Source organism: Petaurus breviceps, unplaced genomic scaffold (genome assembly GCF_028583685.1).
Source record: "Petaurus breviceps papuanus isolate PSGF00001 unplaced genomic scaffold, PetGlider_PUasm1.0 90895, whole genome shotgun sequence".
Lineage (NCBI taxonomy): Eukaryota > Metazoa > Chordata > Mammalia > Diprotodontia > Petauridae > Petaurus > Petaurus breviceps.
Window position 1 is genome coordinate 6748847 of NW_027187372.1, and position 19518 is coordinate 6768364.

General features: G+C 35.2%; 1 protein-coding gene across 4 annotated transcripts in view; it reads right to left on the reverse strand.

The window, feature by feature from the left end:
• The window catches only part of TPR (translocated promoter region, nuclear basket protein), a 76695-nt gene that overhangs the window by 47402 nt on the left and 9775 nt on the right, over nt 1-19518 (reverse strand). For all 4 annotated transcript variants that reach the window (XM_069074428.1, XM_069074430.1, XM_069074429.1 and 1 more), the window contains 15 exons: nt 18942-19038; nt 18132-18235; nt 11686-11850; nt 11005-11097; nt 10151-10231; nt 9970-10057; nt 8404-8544; nt 7758-7849; nt 7316-7513; nt 6432-6539; nt 5404-5630; nt 3652-3815; nt 2973-3109; nt 2738-2886; nt 1997-2159 (listed from right to left, as the gene is read on the reverse strand). In XM_069074428.1, the coding sequence (XP_068930529.1) occupies nt 1997-2159; nt 2738-2886; nt 2973-3109; nt 3652-3815; nt 5404-5630; nt 6432-6539; nt 7316-7513; nt 7758-7849; nt 8404-8544; nt 9970-10057; nt 10151-10231; nt 11005-11097; nt 11686-11850; nt 18132-18235; nt 18942-19038 (2007 nt within the window). The remainder of the gene's footprint in view (nt 1-1996; nt 2160-2737; nt 2887-2972; nt 3110-3651; nt 3816-5403; nt 5631-6431; nt 6540-7315; nt 7514-7757; nt 7850-8403; nt 8545-9969; nt 10058-10150; nt 10232-11004; nt 11098-11685; nt 11851-18131; nt 18236-18941; nt 19039-19518) is intronic.

Here is a 19518-nt window from a genome sequence, read left to right on the forward strand (position 1 = left end):
AACCCTGAGGATTTCCAAGACTCTCCATCAGCCTTGCAGCTGGATCCTTACATATGTTGTCTGGGAGACAAGAGTGTGACCTTTTTGAGAACAGGAACAGTGTTTATTTATACCCCTAGCCCTTAGCATAGTGATTAATAAATGCTTTCTCCACTCACCCACTGGATAGGGAACATAAGCCACAAAAATACTATAAAGATAAACCTATACTCCTCTCTAGGCTTGTTCTTTGCCTGAGTATGAGACGTGATACTTCCTATTCCCAGAAATGAAGTGATGTTTCTATGACTCTAGAATGGGAATTATTAATAGCTTCCTAGCTCTCTCGGTCAAATATTTATTTTTATCAATAGAATGAAAGCCACTTGAGAGGAGAGAACATTTAGTTTTAGTTTTTATCACTTCCATTCCACACTCCCTCTTACCTACCATAGCCTAACTGTTGCCAAAACTTGTTGATTTCACCTTTCCATCTCTTGAATATGGCTCCTCTCTGGTGCAAGCCCTTACCACCTCACACCTGACTTGTAATAGCTGCTGTGGGTCTGCCTGCCTCAAATCCCTCCCCATTCCAATCTATCCTCCACTCAACCACTAAAGTGATTTTTCTAAAGCAGAGGTTTGATCACTTTCCCCAAGTGTACCCTTCCACCCCCAGGCCCTCCCATACCAGTGTCTTCCTATTGCCTCTAGGATCAAATACAAAACACTTGTTTGGCCTTCAAAGGAATTCATAACCAAGCCCCCTCCTACTTTTCCAGTCTTCTTACTCCCATTCCCTAACAAATGCTCTTCAATCTAATCACACTGGCCTCCTGGCTGTTCTACAAAGACATTCAAACTCTCAGCTCCAGGAATTCTTGCTGACTGTCCCCCATGCCTGGATCATTCTCTTTGCTCTGACTACTGACCTCCCTAGCTTCCTTTAAGTCCCAACCAAAACCCCATTTTCTATTAGAAGGCTTCTCGAACCCTTCAATTCTAGTGCTTTTGCTCTTTTAATTCTTATTTATCCAGTATATAGTTTGTTTTGTATGTATTTGCATGTTGTCTTCTGCATCCCCAGAGATTAGTAGTGTCTGGCACAAGGTAAGTGCTTAATAAAAGTTTATTATTTGACTGATATCCCTCTCTACTCCTAGCCCTTGTGCAATGCCTCCTTTCACACTGTGGGTTGTTTAGTTGAACCAGATAAGTACTACTAAAATACACCCTAAAAATAAAAAAATGTCTTTTTAAAATGATCTGAAAAAATGAAATTCTATAAAAGTCAGACTGACAAACTATTATTCCCCTACTTTTTATAACTGGATAACCAAAGATTACATAATAGTTTCTTTTCTTTTCTAATAGTTTATTTTCTTAATGGCTTGCCACTGATAACTAGTTCTACTGGTTCTTAAATTTTCTCTTATTGGAACACTAGTAAATGTTAATTTTCAATTTAATTAGCATACAGAATACCAGACAGGGAGTCATCTTTAGGGATAGGAAGCCCTAGGTTCAAGTCCCACCCCTGACATGTGCTGGCTATATGACTCAGGGTCATTCGCTCAATCCCTCAGTACTCCATGCAACAATCTAAGCCTCTAAATTTTGGAGAAGGTTCATTAGGAGAGGGAGTTTCCTTATCTGAAAGTTTGCTTATACCAGCAACTGTCCAATATTTTTGTCTCAGGACCCCTTTAAAAATTATTGAAAACCTCGCTTCCCCAAGGAGCTTTTGTTTATGTGGGCTATAACTATCAATATTTGTAGTATCAGCAATTAAAGATGTCTTCTTATTATTATGAAAATGGTTTTGACTTTGAGGACCACACTTTGAGAACTGCCTTTTACTTACAAAAACACAGACCTAATCTCAGTCTCTATCTTTATCTTCTATGACCAAATGACCTAGAAGGTCTGCATGGTAAAGATTACTTGCTATACATCAGCCAGTTGGAAGAGCAAGAGCACTTCTAGGTAAAACCTACAAAAGGAAAATTAATCTCACTTCTGCAACTGCCAACTTCTCATTCGCTCCTCTCAAATCTTGAGTCATTGTGTTGATGATCTGTTCCTGTTTTTGAGTGGTTGCAGTGAGTTTTTGGTTTCTCTCATGTAAGGATGTAATTTCTCGACGATATCCCTCGACATTATCTTGTAGCATTTCATAGCTTGCATTATAAAAAATAAAAATACATTATAAGTGGAGTATTAGTAGGCTTTAAAACTAAGCATAATGACTTCTTAAAACATCAACTTTTATCTAAATGGACTGTGAAAATATATATACCACGTAGTTCAAAAATAGGATCAATTTTTTGGCTTTAATAAAACCTGAAGATAACCTATAATTTTGCAATGTATGACTATCCATTTTTTCCTTTTCAAAGAGATCTGATTTCAGATGGGAAGTCTGCTTAGACCAAAACTGATTCATGGCTTATCCCTTATACTCCTGTCAGAAAACAACACAGCAGACGCTCCTTGTTAAGTTACCAAACTGGAATATACACATGATAAATTTCATGTGAAATGTAAAAATACTTCATTGTGCCAATTAAACTACTCACTTTCATATATCAAATCATTAATATTGGTTAACTAAAAAAACAACCCCATAAAAAGCCACAGTGAACTTATATACTAGAGTCTAATGAAATAGAAAGGCACTCTTTTATATTTCACTAATCTCTGAACAAAACAGCAAATTATTAAATGACTTTTTAAGTCTAAAGAAAAACTGATTTACCGTTTGGAAGCAAAATCTAACTGGGTAGAGATCTTAGTATGTTGTGACCGTAAATCTGCAACTTGCTCCTGGAGTTTCTCTGCTTGTTCATTTTGAATTTTATCACTCTCTGTCTTTTCTTTTTTGTAGTTTTCAAAAATTTCCTGCAACTAAACATGAAGAGCAATTATTGGGTAATGTTTAAAACTTTCCTCCTTAAAAACCTACCCTAGAGAAAGAAAAACAAGAGTTATACCTGTTTAAGTGCAGCCTTGGCTTCTACTGCCTCTGTTGACTCAACTGTGGAAACTGGAGCAGGAGTGGAGATGGTTTGTGACACACCTGAAGAATGTTTTGGTGTGGACATCAAGGAAATCTCCTCTAAGCTTGAAGCTTCATAAAAACAAAATGAGAAGACTAGTTACCAGAGTTGTTTTTAGTTTCCTGGATGTCTTTGCATTTACTTCATCAAAAAAAAAAAAAAGACAACAGGCATTAGTTGCTTGAATTAGGTCAAGTTGCATAATTTGGTACTGTAGGGGTGGCTAGGTGGCGCAGTGAACAGAGCACTAACCCTGGAATCAGGAGGACCTGAGTTCAAATCTGGCCTCAGACACTTGACACACTTACTAGCCATGTGACTTTGGGCAAGTCACTTAACCTTAATTGCCCTCCAAAAAGAAAAAAAAGAATTTGGTACTGTAAGTGTCCTTTACTGATTTATTCAGTGAGATGGAGGTATCACATGAATCATGCTAACAGGAATCATTTAGGTGCATGTGACTTTTTGAAAACAAAGAACTGGAAGTGAACACAATCAAGAATAAAATTCTTTTGTTAGCACCAGATCATTACTTAACATAAGACTTCAGAAACACATTAAATTTCTTTTTTTTCCCAAAATATCTTAAAGCTTAAATAACGTGTTAACATACCTTGCGATGGAATGACAACTCCTGTTGTCTGCGACAACAAAATGCGGTACATGTCACGCTGACGGACTATTGAATCAACAAGCTGCATCTGATGGTGTCGTGATTCACGAAGTTGTTCCAATTCAGTGAGGGCACTCTCAAGCTGAATTTGCAGCTCAGTAATTCTGCAGGAAAAAATTAGTTGTAAAAAGAAATGTCAGTGACTACATTTTGATAGTTCTGCCAAAAATTGTACAGGAATCCATGTTATTATGACATTCTGCATAATGTCACACCTGTCTTCCTGTGTGCTAGGGGGTGAGGAAGACACAGTCTAGATAAGAAATGGTGTATCTGTTCTAGAGTTTATACTGTAAAGGGGGATACGAAATATATACAAATAAAGAAAATATTTTATCAAATAAGTGTAAAACAAAATATTTGCTTAATAGGAGAAAATTATTTCATAGAGGAATATGAAATTGGCTTTAAAAAACTGGCTTTAATAGGTAGTTACAGGGGAGGAAATCCCAGGCACACGAGCATAGGTTATGCAACATAAAACATAAATCAAATTAATATTGAAAATGATGGGTAATTTTTAATTCACCATTTTTTCCTCTGGGTATTTTCACTTAATACAAACCATTTGAATGCTTTAAAAAAAATTCATTTAATGCCACTAAGCACACAAAAGGTATCTAGTATTTGTACAGGGAACTTCTAAACAACACATTTTTTGTTATTATATGTGCTAGTTGTATAGAACTATGTATGCTGATTCCCAGGACCTATGTTCACAATGAAGCCACAATGGCTCTTCAAGATCACTGTTTCCTATTCTAGATGAACATTAATTGTTTCTTCAATAATTTGTTCTAGAATTTTTCAGAAAATAAAATGAAGGTCATTGGCCCATACTTTAAAAACTCCTACTCTTTTTATTGAAAACTGGGACAATATTTGCCCTTTTCCAAATAAGAGGTATTGTTTCCTTTCCCATGACCATTCAAATATCAAGAGTACTTAAACAATGCTATTTGCTGGTTCTTTTAGTACCCAAAGATGCAGTTCATTTGGGTCACATGATATGATCAAGGAGGTCTTTCATGTTCTCCTTGTTTATCCTGTGTATCAATTCCTTAATTAAGCGTATTATTCTGTACTCTTCATCTCAAAGATCATCCTTAGCAGCAAAAACAGAAGCTAAATAAAAATTACACAACTCTACCATTTACCTTCATCTCATCTACCCTGTAGAGTAGGACTGCACAACCTGCAGCCCACCAAAGGATCTCCTCTATATACAAAAGATGTTTTTCTCTATATTTTCCACAGGCCACCAGAAATCCTTTAGGGTGTCATAAACAAGCCGTGGGTCACACGTTGTACAGACCTGCTGTAAAGCACCCAAATCTTTCCGTGATTCTTTGCTTTGGTTTAAAAAACCTTATAGGGAAGTTGATAGGAGGGACAGTAATCAACACAAAAGGATTTAATTAGAAATGAAATCTAAATAGAAGTTTAAAACCTGAAAGGATTTAAGCAGACTACCATACATAATTTAATCATAAAATTTCAGTCTTCTGTAATATTTACTTTTTAGTTTTCTCATTATTATTGAATACATGCAAATTTAAATGATTTATTATCTTAATTACATTTTTCTAAGGTTAACAAAAAATTCAGAAAAGCCATCACAAATCAAAATATGACCATCTTATTACAGAAAAATATAAAAACAGATTATTTTAAAAGCTCTCAACTTTTTACCTCGAAGAAGTTGTTTCTTGTTCTTCTCTTTCTCTTGTCTCCCCAAGCTCCCTAAGTGCTACTAGCAGGCGCTGGTTCTGTTGCTGGAGTTCTTCAATATTCCTGTAGGAGACTAGATGCTGTGATATTACCTCAGATGAACTACTGATGTCAGCAGAACTTACTTCTTCATCACGAATTACATGATTACCCCTTGCTTCTTCAAGTTCCATCAAGAGAACTCTAATCTAAGAAAGGAGGCAATATTATTAAAGTATTGCTGATTTGGGTCTGAAAAAATAATATATTTAGAGCAGAAAGCAAATTTTTAAGAGATGATTCTTATGTACTTGTTATTTTAAAAACCTCAGGGAAAAATAAAAGTTGACAAACAGCTAGTTAGCACAGCAGACAGAACATGAGACTTGTAAGGAAGCAAGATCTAAATCTGAACACTGCCTCAGAATCTTATTAGATGTGTGATCATGGGCAAGTCATATGTGCAAATCTCTGTACTTTAGTACCTATTCCACAGGGTTGCTGTGAAGATTAAATGAGTTAGCATAAGAAAATTGCTTCAAAAAACTTTCAAGTACTATTTAAATGCTAGCTATTATAAGCAGTAGTAGCATTTTAATCACCTAAAAAAAAAGCCTTCCAGCTTATCATTTAGATTTTGATACCTTCAAGGTAAGAGACATTTTTGATTAAGTCCAAGCAATTTTGGTATCAGGAAAATTGCATTTATCATCTAAAAAGTTGTCCACTGCAAACTTAAACATTGTTTTCAAGACACTCTTTAGCAATATCAACATAATTATACAATAAGATAAAGTAATTCAGTAGAAGAATAACAGACACTAACTTTCTTAGAATCTAATTCATTGTTTGGTGCCATTTGATATAAAGTGGGTCAACCTTGGTTCCTTCTTATGAAAGATTTATTAACCAAAGGAACTACTTACTATAAAGGTAGTTTTATCTTTAGGATACTGACCCCAAATGCAGAATTAGAGGAAGACTAAAGTGCTAATTTAAACTTTTCTAACCTGTTGTGAAAGATCTTTCACTTGTATTTCCATTCTTTGGTTGTCCCTTTCAAGCACGGATGAATGTTTGTTGGCTTTATCAGTGTCCTCTTGCAATCGTTGAATTTCCTATAAACCAGAAATCGTTTTTAAGGCTTGTGAAAATCAGTATGTCTGGTATAAGACTAAACTTTTGCTTTAAGAAGTTTGAAACTACCATTATAGTGTGTTCAGGAACTAAAATAACCAGAATAACATTAAATAACACGTGAGAAATATTAAGGAAAAAACCCTTCTTAAATTAACCTTTCTCAGAAAAAAAAAAAAACCTAACATGCAATATTGACATGTGACTATTAGCTGTCATTTATAATTAGGTTTAAACTAAAAAACAAGTAGGAAAGATGGATCTGCTCATTCTGATTGAAAATTTCACTCTTTTACCCTGGTCATATATTTACATAAAATTCTTATTATAAAGCAAAAAATAGAGGCACAGAAATAAGTTACAAGCACTATAGTAGCAGACACTGATATCCTCATAGAGATGCTACATGACTGTAAATACCATCAACACTATAGTTTCAGATGAAAAAAAAAATTACCAATAACACAAAGAACATCTGAAAGACACATAGTATGCATGATAAACTCACTCTCTCTCTTTACAGATAAGGAAGAAAAGAACCAGAAAAGTTAAGTGACTCCCTATGATCACAAAAATATTAAATGGAAGACCCCGGACTGAAATAATGTCCTGATTCCAAACAGAACATTTTTCATAATATGCCACTGAACTAGTTCTTACGATCAATTTTAAACTTTTGCAAAATTTAAAATAAGGCAATGAGTCATGTTTCATCTTTACTTGTTCCCTAGTTTGGTCCTACGAAGGGTATACTCACCTTCATTGCTTGCTCAAGCTTAACAGATAAACTTGCCACAGCTTTTTGGGCACGTTCATATTCCTCACGCTGGCGTTTCAGAATTGGTGCTTTTGCTTCAACTTCTTTTACTATTTCATCTAGATATTTATTAATTCTCTTGTTCTCTAGTTTCTCTAAGAGTAACTGATCTTGTGCTTCTACATATGCATTGTACAGCTGTTAAGAGAAAATGTACTAAGTCAAGTCTAAGTACAATATTAAAGGGGTAGATAAGAACATGATAGACCACAAACTAAATTTAAAAGGATTTTTTTTGCCACATTGACTAAACTGTCATTTCATAAAACTGGATATCCCTGTAGACATTTTATTTTAAACATGACTCTTCTAAGTAACATCTTAGAATCCTGAACACTTTAGATGAAAATGTGTTGTAATATTCAAATTAAAAAATCATCACCTCAGTTAGTTTCATTCCAGGCTTCACTATTTTAGCTACAGCTGCTGCAGTAGGAGACATAGCTGCAAGTTCCTCTTCAGATAAAATAGCCCCTATACAAATAAACACATAAATAATATTCCATTACCATACAAACTCAAAAAAACAAAGTAACTGAATAAGTAACTCAGTAACACAAGTAATAAACAACACATGTAAAAGAAGTGACCCCTAAATTTTTAAATACCTTTACAATCTTACTTCACACTACTTCCCCCTTCATGTTACATTCTAGCCCAACAAGATTATCTCCTTAATCATGCTTCAAATATTGTCTTTTCAATGCCGAGTGGCCTCCCCTCATCAGTGTACTGGATTTGAAGTTATTAGAGGAGTAGGCTCAAATCCTGCCTCTACCACCCTAGCTATTTGATTATAGGCAAGTCACTTGGCCCCTGACCTCAGACTGGTACCACTATACTAAGAAAATAGTGTCAGGACTTATTGTGAAATAAAAAGAAACAAATAATTTTCCTCATAGCTTTTTAAGAGAAATGCTTATATTTAAATACTATTAATTGAATATGCCATCTACTATGTACTCAAAAAATAACAATTTTTGTGTTACAATTCACTAAAAATATTTATATGAAAATATCATCTATACCTTTCCGTTTTGTGGCTGAGAGCAGATCATTAGCATTCTCTAGCTCTCTCTCTAATTTGCCAATCTTCTCTAGCATTTCTTTTTCCATTTGGGCTTTTGATTCTTCCACTTCTATTAAATGATCTTGTATTCCTTTGTTAGCTAAAATATAAGAAAAATTTAAAAAGAAATCTTATGAAACTGTAAAACAAAAATACAGAAGCTGCTAAATTTTAATCTACTTAGATCCCTGTTTTTCCCTCCAAAATATTCTTTTCTAAGAATGAAAGCTGGATTCAGGGAAGGAAATGACCATTCCTTCTATCTACTATTGTTCACTAAAAGTGCCTGTTTCATTTGAACTATATGAAATACTCATGCTTTCAGATTCTTACTCTCCCTTGTTTCTCTTGTTCTGCTGATGTCCCTTTCTCCCCAATATATGGAAAGAGGTTGTAATTCAATCACTTGACTTCATTTTTGATTCTTTATCTGAAATTCTGGATATTCTTTCTAGGATGGATATGGGCTAAAGGCCTATACATAATCAATTAAGAAATGTTTTGTTTATAGTTAGCAGCCAGACAACTAAGTATATCTTACACTGTGACAAAGCTTGTTATAGGTTCTGAGAATGAATATAAAGAAAGTTACAAGCCTCTAGCTTAGCATGCTGGAGTTATGGAAAATCTTTGTTGTTTAATCTTTTCAATTGTGTTCAAGTCTTCATGATGTCATTTGAGTTTTCTTAGAGATATGGAAATGGTTTGCCATTTCCTTCTTCAGCTCATTTTACAAAATCAAGAAGAAACTAAGGCAAACAGGGTTAAGTGACTTGCCCTGGGTCACACAGCTAGTAAGCGTTGAGACCAGATTTGAACAGGGAGATGAGTCTTTCTGACTCCAGGCCTGGCACCCTATCCAATGTGCCACCTAGCTACCCTAAGGCAAAACCTAACTTTACAAAATTGACAAATAGAGGAGAATAAAGTATACAAGATTAGGAAGAAACTACATATAATAGAAGATGTTAGCAGTAAATGTGAAGAAGATAGTGATGGACAAATATACAGGGTATCCTAAGTCTCAGTGCAGATTAAAGCTTTAATAGCTGAAAACTGCATTAAGGGAGCAGTTAGGCAGCACAGTGGATAGAGCACTGTTCCTAGAGTCAAGAGGACCTGAGTTCAAATCCGGTCTCAGAAACTTACTGGCTGTGTGACCCTGGGCAAGTCACTTAACCCCAATTTCCTCCAAGAAGAAATGAAAACTGCATTAAAACTTTTGGAGCATCCTGTGTACGTGTCTATCTATCCTCACATACATATGTTTATGTAATACTGATATGCATATAATATTATACCAACAGAGCGATTTTCCCCTCAAAATTCTAGTATGCAGCAATATTAGAACTAAGACTAAAACTCAATTCCACTTTTAGAATACTGCTCTAATATTCCTCAGATAAGCTTTGTAACTGAGATAAACCTATCTAAAATAGAATTTATTTTTTTCAATCATATATTCTACAATAGAAAAGGAATCTCTATCCTAGCCATTTTTCACTCCTTTTAGAATTTTTCTTACCTTCTCCAGCTTCTTTCAAAAGCTTGTGAAGCTCATCCACTGCTCGAGTTAGCTCAGTGCTTTTTGCTTCAGAGTCATCAGCAGCACTCTAAAATAATGTTTAATAAGAAGGTGTTAAATATCATTAACAACAACAGTAAAAACAAGACCAGGACACTAAAATTTATGCTACTGCATGTACCTTATACAAATTAGAGAGCTTTATGTGGGCATTTAGCTCATTGTGGAACTTTTCTTCCATACTAGTCTGCTGCTCCTTGGCCTAGAAGGCAAACAAAATCATAATAATCATAATATCTCACCACTGATATGGACTTAGAGTTTTTTCAAATAGTCAAGGTTAGGGATGATTTTCTTTTAAAAGGGAAAGAGAGGGAGAGAGAGCACAAGAAAACGCTATTTTTACCAAATAAGAAGATTATCTAAAATTAAATTATAATCATGTTCCACAACAGATGAAAATAATAACCAAGCCTTCAGTAAAATGATCTCATTACTTTTTGTTTCTCCAGGAAAACTATTAAACAATTTCATTATACTGAAATTAGCATGTATTTTCTACTTTTGATACAGCATCGACTGTTTGTACCTGATCGTAGAAATTACAAGCTGATACATAAACTAAATTTTGAAGAGTTAAGGTCACAACTGTCAAACATTATATAGAAGAGGGTTAAACTTAATGATAGCAGCTACCACTTACACATCATGTTAAGGTCTGTAAAGTGTTTTACAAATATGATCTCACTTTATCCTCACAATGAACCTGGGGTGTAGATGCTCTTCTTATCTTTATTTTACAGATGAGGAAACTAAGGCAGAGTAGAAGTTAATGACTTACCCAGGGTCACAGATCTATTATTGAGAGTGTCTGAGGTCAAATTTGAACTCAGGTCTTCCTCACTCCAGGTCTAGTGAGCCATAAACTGTATCACCTAGTTGCCTCAAATGGTTCTTAAAAGTCTCTTCCAGTTCTAAACTTATGAGCCTAAGAATGCTTCCACATCCGCAAAGTAGTATCTGAACTTAATATACCTCTTTCAATTTGGTCAGAAGCTCTTCGACATGTTTTTGTAGATGTTCATTTGATGTTTTCAAGCCATTCACCTGTTCCTCCATCCTGGAAACCTATATGAACAAAATTTGTAAAGTGAAGGGAGTGTCACAAAATTTAAATTATCTCAATTTTATGATTATACTGTCTAATAAAAACATCAAGCATTCTCTTTCAAACATGTTTGCAAAAAGTGTAGCAGAACAATATGGAGTATCTTTTTTAAAAATGAAGTACCAAGTAACAATATGAAATAATCAGTTGCAGGGAACTTTTAAATAAATCTTTAATTGGTTTTCTGATTTCATAAACCGAATATTAATAATATCCTCAATTTTTTAATGTTGTTTTGCTTCAAGACTGAACACATATCTCATAATTTGCACACATAATTCTAAAAACGAAAAGATCTGACCACATAAATAAAAAGAGTACTTCGGGGTGGCTAGGTGGTGCAGTGAATAGAGCACTGGTCCTGGAGTCAGGAAGACCTTGGTTCAAATCAGGCCTCAGACACACACACACACACACACACACACACACACACACACACACACACGCCATATGACCTTGGGCAACTCACTTAACCCCAACTGCTGTACCTCCCCCCTCCAAAAAGCAAAAAAAAATTTAAAAAGGGTACTTTTATTCTACTAACTTACCTCTTCTTTCTTGTTTTCAAGATTACATTTAAGTTCCAGGATTTCATTCCCTTTTTCTCTACCAACAGCCAGGAGTTCATCAGTTTTGGTTTTTAGTTCTGTATTCAGCCATGTATTTTGACTATGTAGTAATTCCTTTTCTTGTTCCAATCGTTTCTCTCGATACTATGGAAATCACAGTAAATAGTTTTAAGGAGGGCAAAAAAAGTTTTATAAGGGACATAAACTAGAGTTGGTATACAATTAAAGAAGGCCATTTTTTTCATTTGCTTAAGGTCACAGGTGCTTCTTGCAGGCTATAATGTGAATAAAATTTTGCTTCACTGAAAATAGACTGAATAAGACATGCATATCAATGGGCATAAAGGAACCTTTTTAAAATGTCACATAATCAGATTATAATTGCAATTTTCTATATACCCTGGTTCAAACCAATCTTTCTAACCTCATTATATATTTCTTCTCTTCTTACATTTCACAATACATCCTAATAGGCCTCTCTGTTCATAAGTGGCATCCCACTTTTCATTTCTATGCCTTTGCTATAGCCATATCTCAAGCCTGGAATGCACCTCTCATTGTCTTTGCCTGACAGACTGCTTTTCTTCCCTTCCTTATTCCCTCAAATACTAGTATTCTCCCCCACAAAGTATCTATTGTTTACATTTATTCTTCATAGGCTTATTTATATACTTATTTCCACAAATCGAATATAAGCTCCTTGAATGCTTCATTCTTTGTATTTGTATTGTCAACATATAACATTTCATGTGACACAAAACAGCTGCTTAATAATGGTTTGATTGATTAATTGACTTGATTTTACTCATTTCAGTATTACAGGAAATATACCCATGGAGTCCTGGCTTCCAGTACTGATATGGAGAGATCCAGGAGGCAAAACTTCAGTTTTCATTATGCTTAAGCACAATCCCAGAGTTTAAAAACAAACAAAACTGAACCTCATCAGTTTTCACTATGCTTATATTATTTTCAATTACATAACAGAGACAAAGGAATGATTCTGGTTTTAGAGCCCTTATAGAGAAGACAGAGAGGATTCTGGGAAGACAGCAAAGTAAGTCAGAAAATCCCAAGCTCTCAAGATTTTGCCCCACAAAAGAGTTAAAATAGCACCTTAGGGCAAATAAAGTATGGGTTGAAATAAATAAAAGGGGCATAACTGGGGTCTTGCTGGGACAATTTGAGAAGATCTAATAAAAACTCCCAGAAGAGGTTTGGTCCCTGTGAAGAGTAAACACCTCCAGGCTAGGTTCAGCTTGCCTCTTAAACAACAAGTGGGTAAACCCTGGGGTTAGTTGTTTTGAGAGCCTGCCTTGGCCCCAGTCACTGGAACTTTTACCCCTTGGATAGTGAGGGGAGCTGAACATTTGAGCCAGGGAAGATGAACAAAACCTCTGCTGACCAGGAACACCAGACCCAGCTGTGCTGAGAAGAACAGCACTTATAGGAGGTTGGAGATTTGGTTTTGGTTCCAGTCTAGAGGGAAAAACTGAAGAACTGTGGCAACTATTTCCTAAACCTCGGGACTAGAGGTGACTACAAATAATTAAGTTATTACTACAAAAAAATGCACAGGCAAAGGAGAAAAAATTTAACCATAGAAGCCTATTATGGGAACAGAGACGACCGGGGTTCATTTTTGGAGGAGAATATTGAAGTAAAGAAACCCCCAAAAGTAACATCAAATGGTCACCTGCCCAGAAAGGATTTATAGAACATCTTAAAAAAGACTTCAAAAAATCAAATGACAGAGATGGAGGAAAAACTAAAAAAGAAAGTAAGAATAATCCAAGAAAAACAAGAAGGACATGAAAGGAAAGTCAACCAACCAGAATCTTAAAGAAGAAAATGACACCTTGAAAATTAGAATCAAGCAAAGGGAAACCCAAGTGAAATTATAAGATCAAGAAAGGATTAAACAAAATATGAATAATGAAAAAATAAAGAGAAAGTGAATCATCTTATAAAAAAACAACAGATTTGGAGAACAGATCAAGAAGAGAAAATATAAAAATAACTGAACTGAAAGTTACGATAAAAAAAAGAATCTTGATACAATACTACAAGAAATAATTAAAGAAAATGGTCTTGAAGCACTAGGACAAGAGGAGGACAGTAGAAATAGAAAAAAATGGGGTGGAGACAAGATGGTAGAGTAGAAACAGGACTTCCGTGGGGCTCTGGCTTCCACCCCCTCCAATGCATGTAAAAGGTGACTCTGAACAAATTTTGGAGCTACAAAACTCACAAAATGACACAGAGAAGCTAAACTCCCGCTGAGGACAGGCTGGCAGGTAGCAGCCAGCATAGCCCTCGCTCTGGGAGCTGACCCCAACCCTGCTCCAGTCCTGCTGCCAGTCGGAGGTTTTAGCCTCAGGGCAGGCCTGACCAGGCTGGCTGGAGGGACTTCAGATCGCCAGCAGCTGTGGTAATTTCCAGAATTATCAACACCTAGATGCTAAGGACAAAGTGAGAGGTCAGTGCAGTGTGGACTCTCGGACCTAGGATTTCAGAGTGTGATCTGGCCTTTGCCCCCAGGGTGAGAAGCAACTGAGGCATAGCAGCCCTGCAAACCTCCGCCTAATGGTTGCTTCAGAACTCATGGCCTGAAGACTGTAAGGAGACCAAGCAACCAGTCTTAGGGGTAATTGCTCTTGCACCAAAAGCTTCCAAGAAAAAATATGAGTTGGTTACAGGCCATAGAGGAGCTTAAAAAGAATTTTGAAAATCAAATAAGAAAAGTGGAAGAAAAATTGGGAAGAGAAATGAGAACGATGCAAGAAAATTATGAAATGAGAGTCAACAACCTGACTGAAGAAAATAACACCTTAAAAAATCGATTAGCTCAGATGGCAAAAGAGGCTCAAAAAGGCAATGAGGAGAAGAATGCCTTAAAAAGCTAAATTTGCCAGATGGAAAAAGAATCTCAAAAGCTCACTGAAGAGAATCATTGCTTCAGAATTAGATTGGACCAAATGGAAGCTAATGACTTTATGAGAAATCAAGATACTATTCAACAGATCCAAAAAAATAAAAAATAGAATACAATGTGAAATATCTCATTGGGAAAACCACTGACCTGGAAAACAGATCCAGGAGAGATAATTTAAAAATTATTAGACTTCCTGAAAACCATGATCAAAAAAAGAAATTAGAAATCATCCTTCAATAAATTCTCAAGGAAAATTGCCCCGATGTTTTAGAAACAGAGGGCAAAATAGAGGTTGAAAGAATCCACTGATCACCTCCTGAAAAAGATCCCAAAAAGAAAACTCCTAGGAATATTACAGCCAGGTTCCCGAGTTCCCAGATCAAGGAGAAAACATTAAAAGCAGCCAGGAAGAAACAATTTGAATATTGTGGAAACACAATCAGGATAACACAGGATCTGGCAGCTTCTACACTGAGGGATTGAAGGGCTTGGAATATGATATTCTAGAGGGCAAAGGAGCTGGGATTAAAACCAAGAATCACCTACCCAGCAAAACTGAGTATCATGTTTCAGGGGAAAATATGGTCATTCAGTGGAATAGAGGACTTTCAAGCATTCTTGATGAAAAAAACCAGAGTTGAAAAGAAAATATTCAGATACAAGAAGCAAGAGAAACATGAGAAGGTAAACAGGGAAAAGAAACCATAAGGAACTTATCAAAGTTGAACTACTTACATCCCTACATGGAAAAACGACAATTGTAACTTATGAAACTTTTCTCAGTATGAGAATAGTTGAAGGGAATAGAAATACACACACACACGTCTATATAGGAGGGTATATGGGCGTATGAATACATATGTGAATGTGTGTATATACGTGTACAGGTATACATAGACAGAGGGCACAGGACCAATTTAACAGGAAGGGATGGTACTTAAAAGGTGAAATTAAGAGGTAAGAGAGGAATATAATGAGAGGAGATGGGAAGAGACAGAATAGGGTAAACTCTCATACAGAAGAGGCAAGGGAAAATGGTTATAATGGAGGGGAAGAACAGGAAGGCAAAAGGGAATGGGTCAATCCTATTGTCATTGAATTTGGCTTAGGGAGGGAATGACATATACACTAAATAGGGTATCTCACCCTACAGGAGAATAGGGGGGAAGAGGATGAGAGGGGGGATGATGGAAGGGAGAGCAGGCTGAGGGGGAGGGAAGTTGGAAGCACCCACTTTTGAAAAGGGACGGGATCAAAGTAGAGAATAGAACAAGTGGAAGGTGGGATAGGAGAGAGGGAAATATAGTCAGTCTTTTTGCAATATATCCACTATGGAAATGTTTTGCATAGCTACACATGTACAACCTATACTGAACTGCTTATCTTCCCAGTAAGGGTGGGTGACAAGGGAGGAAGTGAATGAATCTGGAATTAAAAGTTTTAAAATCAAATGTTTAAAATATATATCTATATGTATCGATATATATACAATTATTAACATTAATTTACATGTAACTGGGAAATAAGACATAGAGGCCCTGGAGCATGGAGAGCCACCGTGCTCTACTGGAAAGCTGGAGGGGGGATGGGGGCAGATATGGGAGAGAACAGATTGGAGAAGGGGATATACAGTGGGATTGCAATTTTGGGGTGGTGGGTAGGGGGAAAACGGGGAGAAAATTTGTAACTCATAATCTTGTGGAAATGAATGATGTAAACTAGAAGTGAATAAAGCATTTGATTAAAAAAAAAGAAATAGAACAAAATTCATCGATCACCTCTTAAAAGAGATCTTATGAGGAAAACTCATAGGATTACCATAGTCAAATTCCAAAACCAAGGAAAAAATATCAAAAGCATCAAGATTAAAACAATTTAAATATGATGGTACCACAATTAGAATTACACAAGACCTAGCAGCAGAGACATTAAATGACCACTGGTCTTGGAACACAATACATTAAAGAGCAAAAGATTCTTATCAATAAATCGGGTAGTCCATAAAAAAGATTGGGGTAACCTGAGAATGATATGAATTTAAAAAGTAAAACCATTTAGGAACAGCTTAAAAGAGTAATTATTTTATACAAATGAGGTATAATAGGAAGAATTGATTGAGAGGAATTAGATGGGGGAGGAGGGCTGGTAGTTCTGGTAACCTACTTTCATTAGGAATGGGTTTAAGAGAGAACAATACACATATATATTTAAAAGAGTATAAAAGTTTTCTAAATCCAGAAGAAATAAAACAGTAGGGGCATAGGGAGGGGGGAGAGGACAAGGGAGGGATCTTCAGAGGGGAAGGTGAGGGAATAGATAAATAGGAGTATAGAAGGATGTTTAAATTTATGGGAATGGGAGGATAGGGGAAGAATTCTTGGAGGGGGTAGGCAAGTCATAGGAGGGCAAGGTAGTGGGTAAAAGAAAAGTAAGAGACAGGAGGGATAGGAAACAAGAGATATGCACATTCATAAAAACGAAGATCAGGAATAGAATAGGCTTGGGAAAGTATATATCTATATAAGTATGTATAAATGTATATTTACACATCTATAGCTATGGAGAAACATATCTAAACTTTACTGCAGTTTTCTGGGAGGTGGGGGAGGGTATGTTTATATTAATAGCCATAGAGAAACATATCTAAACTTTATTTTGGCCTGGTGGGGATGGGGTTTAGGGGTGGGGAAAAAAAAAGATCAAAGTCAAAAAGTACACAGCAGAGAACAAAAGAAAACTCACAAGGTAGCAAAGAAAAGATGGACAATTCTCAACATGAGTATTATTTATCATATAGGCTTTCTTGAAATGAAAATTTATTGTTACATATTTTGAATCCTCTCTTATGCTCTGCTATGCACATGACATGCTTTTTTATTCTTCCTAAGTTTTAAAGTTAGTTTATGATATGTTTTTTTTTTCTTTTCTCTATTCTCCATTTGTGTTCTGGTGTATGGGTCTAAAATAAAATTTAGAAAGAAAAAAAAAGAAAAAGAAGGAGACAGACTCTGGCACATTACCCAGAGGAAGGGAAAACAAATGTTATACATCGACAAACTTAAGGGAATTACATTTCTAAGCTACACTGGTGAGATTTACACTTTAAGGCTACCTCTGGAGAGTTTACAATGGACTATGGAGAGAAGAAGTTTTTATATGTCAAAAGATAATTAGAAAGTTAGAGCCTGGTTGTAGATTTGTTTGAGAGAATTCAGGCAGGTGTCATAAATTCCATTTACAATCAGCTGGTTGCTAATCTTAGATCAAAACAAACAAGCAAAAATCTAAATTAAATTTAACAGATTATGACTAAGGACCCAGCCAGTTATGTAACTTTCCCAGTAAAAGTGGCAGCTCTGAGCCCCTAATATTAAAAACTAGAAAGACTTAAAACTTATGACAACAGTAATGAAAAAGTACAAATGACCATATTTGAGATTTATTTTTCAAAAGTTTTAACCACTAATTATAATTTGTATATGCTAAGTACCTTAACAGAAACATCTGATGCTTGAAGTTCATCTAGTTTTAACTGTAGCTCTCCTTTTGATGTATTACTTTCCTTGAGTTTTTCATTTAGGCGTTTAACATCCTCTAGAAAAGCCAGAACAGGTTATGAAAATTATTAAAAGTGCTACAGAGTATGAACTGCTATGTCTTACCCATAATTGTACGTCCCTTAACACTTAAAACTGTAACTTTTATGTAACAGATGCCCAAATGTACTGAAAATACAATAAAATCTAAATGCAGTAAATAAAAAAAATATCATTTAATCTGCTGAAACAGGTATATAGCTCTTCAATTCAATTATTCCATGCTTAATTGCTCTGACTGTTCTATTGACCTTCATTTGTAATACATTCATTCACGAATATTTAGGAGTACAATAGAAAAAGAAAAACAAAAAAAGGAAAATTCAAATGTATGCTTTACTACTGTTTGCACCTCTTTCACACATCCTAACCAAAATTCTGAGGAGAGGCTACTCAACAGCTCTGGGATCCAGCCAGCACTAGATCTATTATGCTTCGTAACTTCTCTCATTTTAAAAGTAATTATTATTAAAATGAGGCCAATGAATATATAAAATCGTAAGATTAACGTTTTTCAAAGAGTATATAAGCAACCCTCTCATTATAAGACTAGGCATAATAAAATATTTACACTTTTATTTCATAGTCTAAAATGTTAAATGGAAAAAATAGAAAGCAGTGTGTAAAGATCTCTTTAAATCTTATCAAGTAATTTATTTCAGTTACTTAATAAAAAGCAAAATTTTAGAATGTATTCCTCATACCAGTTAAATATTCAAGTTCTTGTGAACGTCTCTCACTGGTTCTGACCAAATCTCTTTTCTCAGCTTCCAATTCCTCCTTTGCTCTTGTAAGCTGGCTCTATCAATTAAAGGAAGAGTATAAAGCAAAAACAATGTAACATAAGTAAATTAATTAGACAAGTAAAATTACTGTACTTATCAATCCATAGGAACTAGGCACATGAAATTTTAAGCTAAATTCTAGACATAAAAAATACATCTTCATTTTGTCTGGTTTAAATCAGCTACAACTTAACTATAGGTCCGTTTGTTTTCAACATAATTCACTTTTTTGTACTGCTTATATTTAGGAAGAATTCTGAATGTCAACAAATTTAGGGAAATTATGCTCTGGGTACCAGTTAGCACTAAATCTATTTTGCTTAAACAACTCTCATTTTAAAAGCAATTATTTTTAAAATGAGCTCAATGAATACACAAGGCAACTTGTATGTGCAAATTTTCATGAGTACTTTTGTAAGAAAAAGAGATATCTTAAATATTTTGTCAAAAAAAAAACCAAATGTGATTAAAAAGTCAAATTATATGGCCATATTCT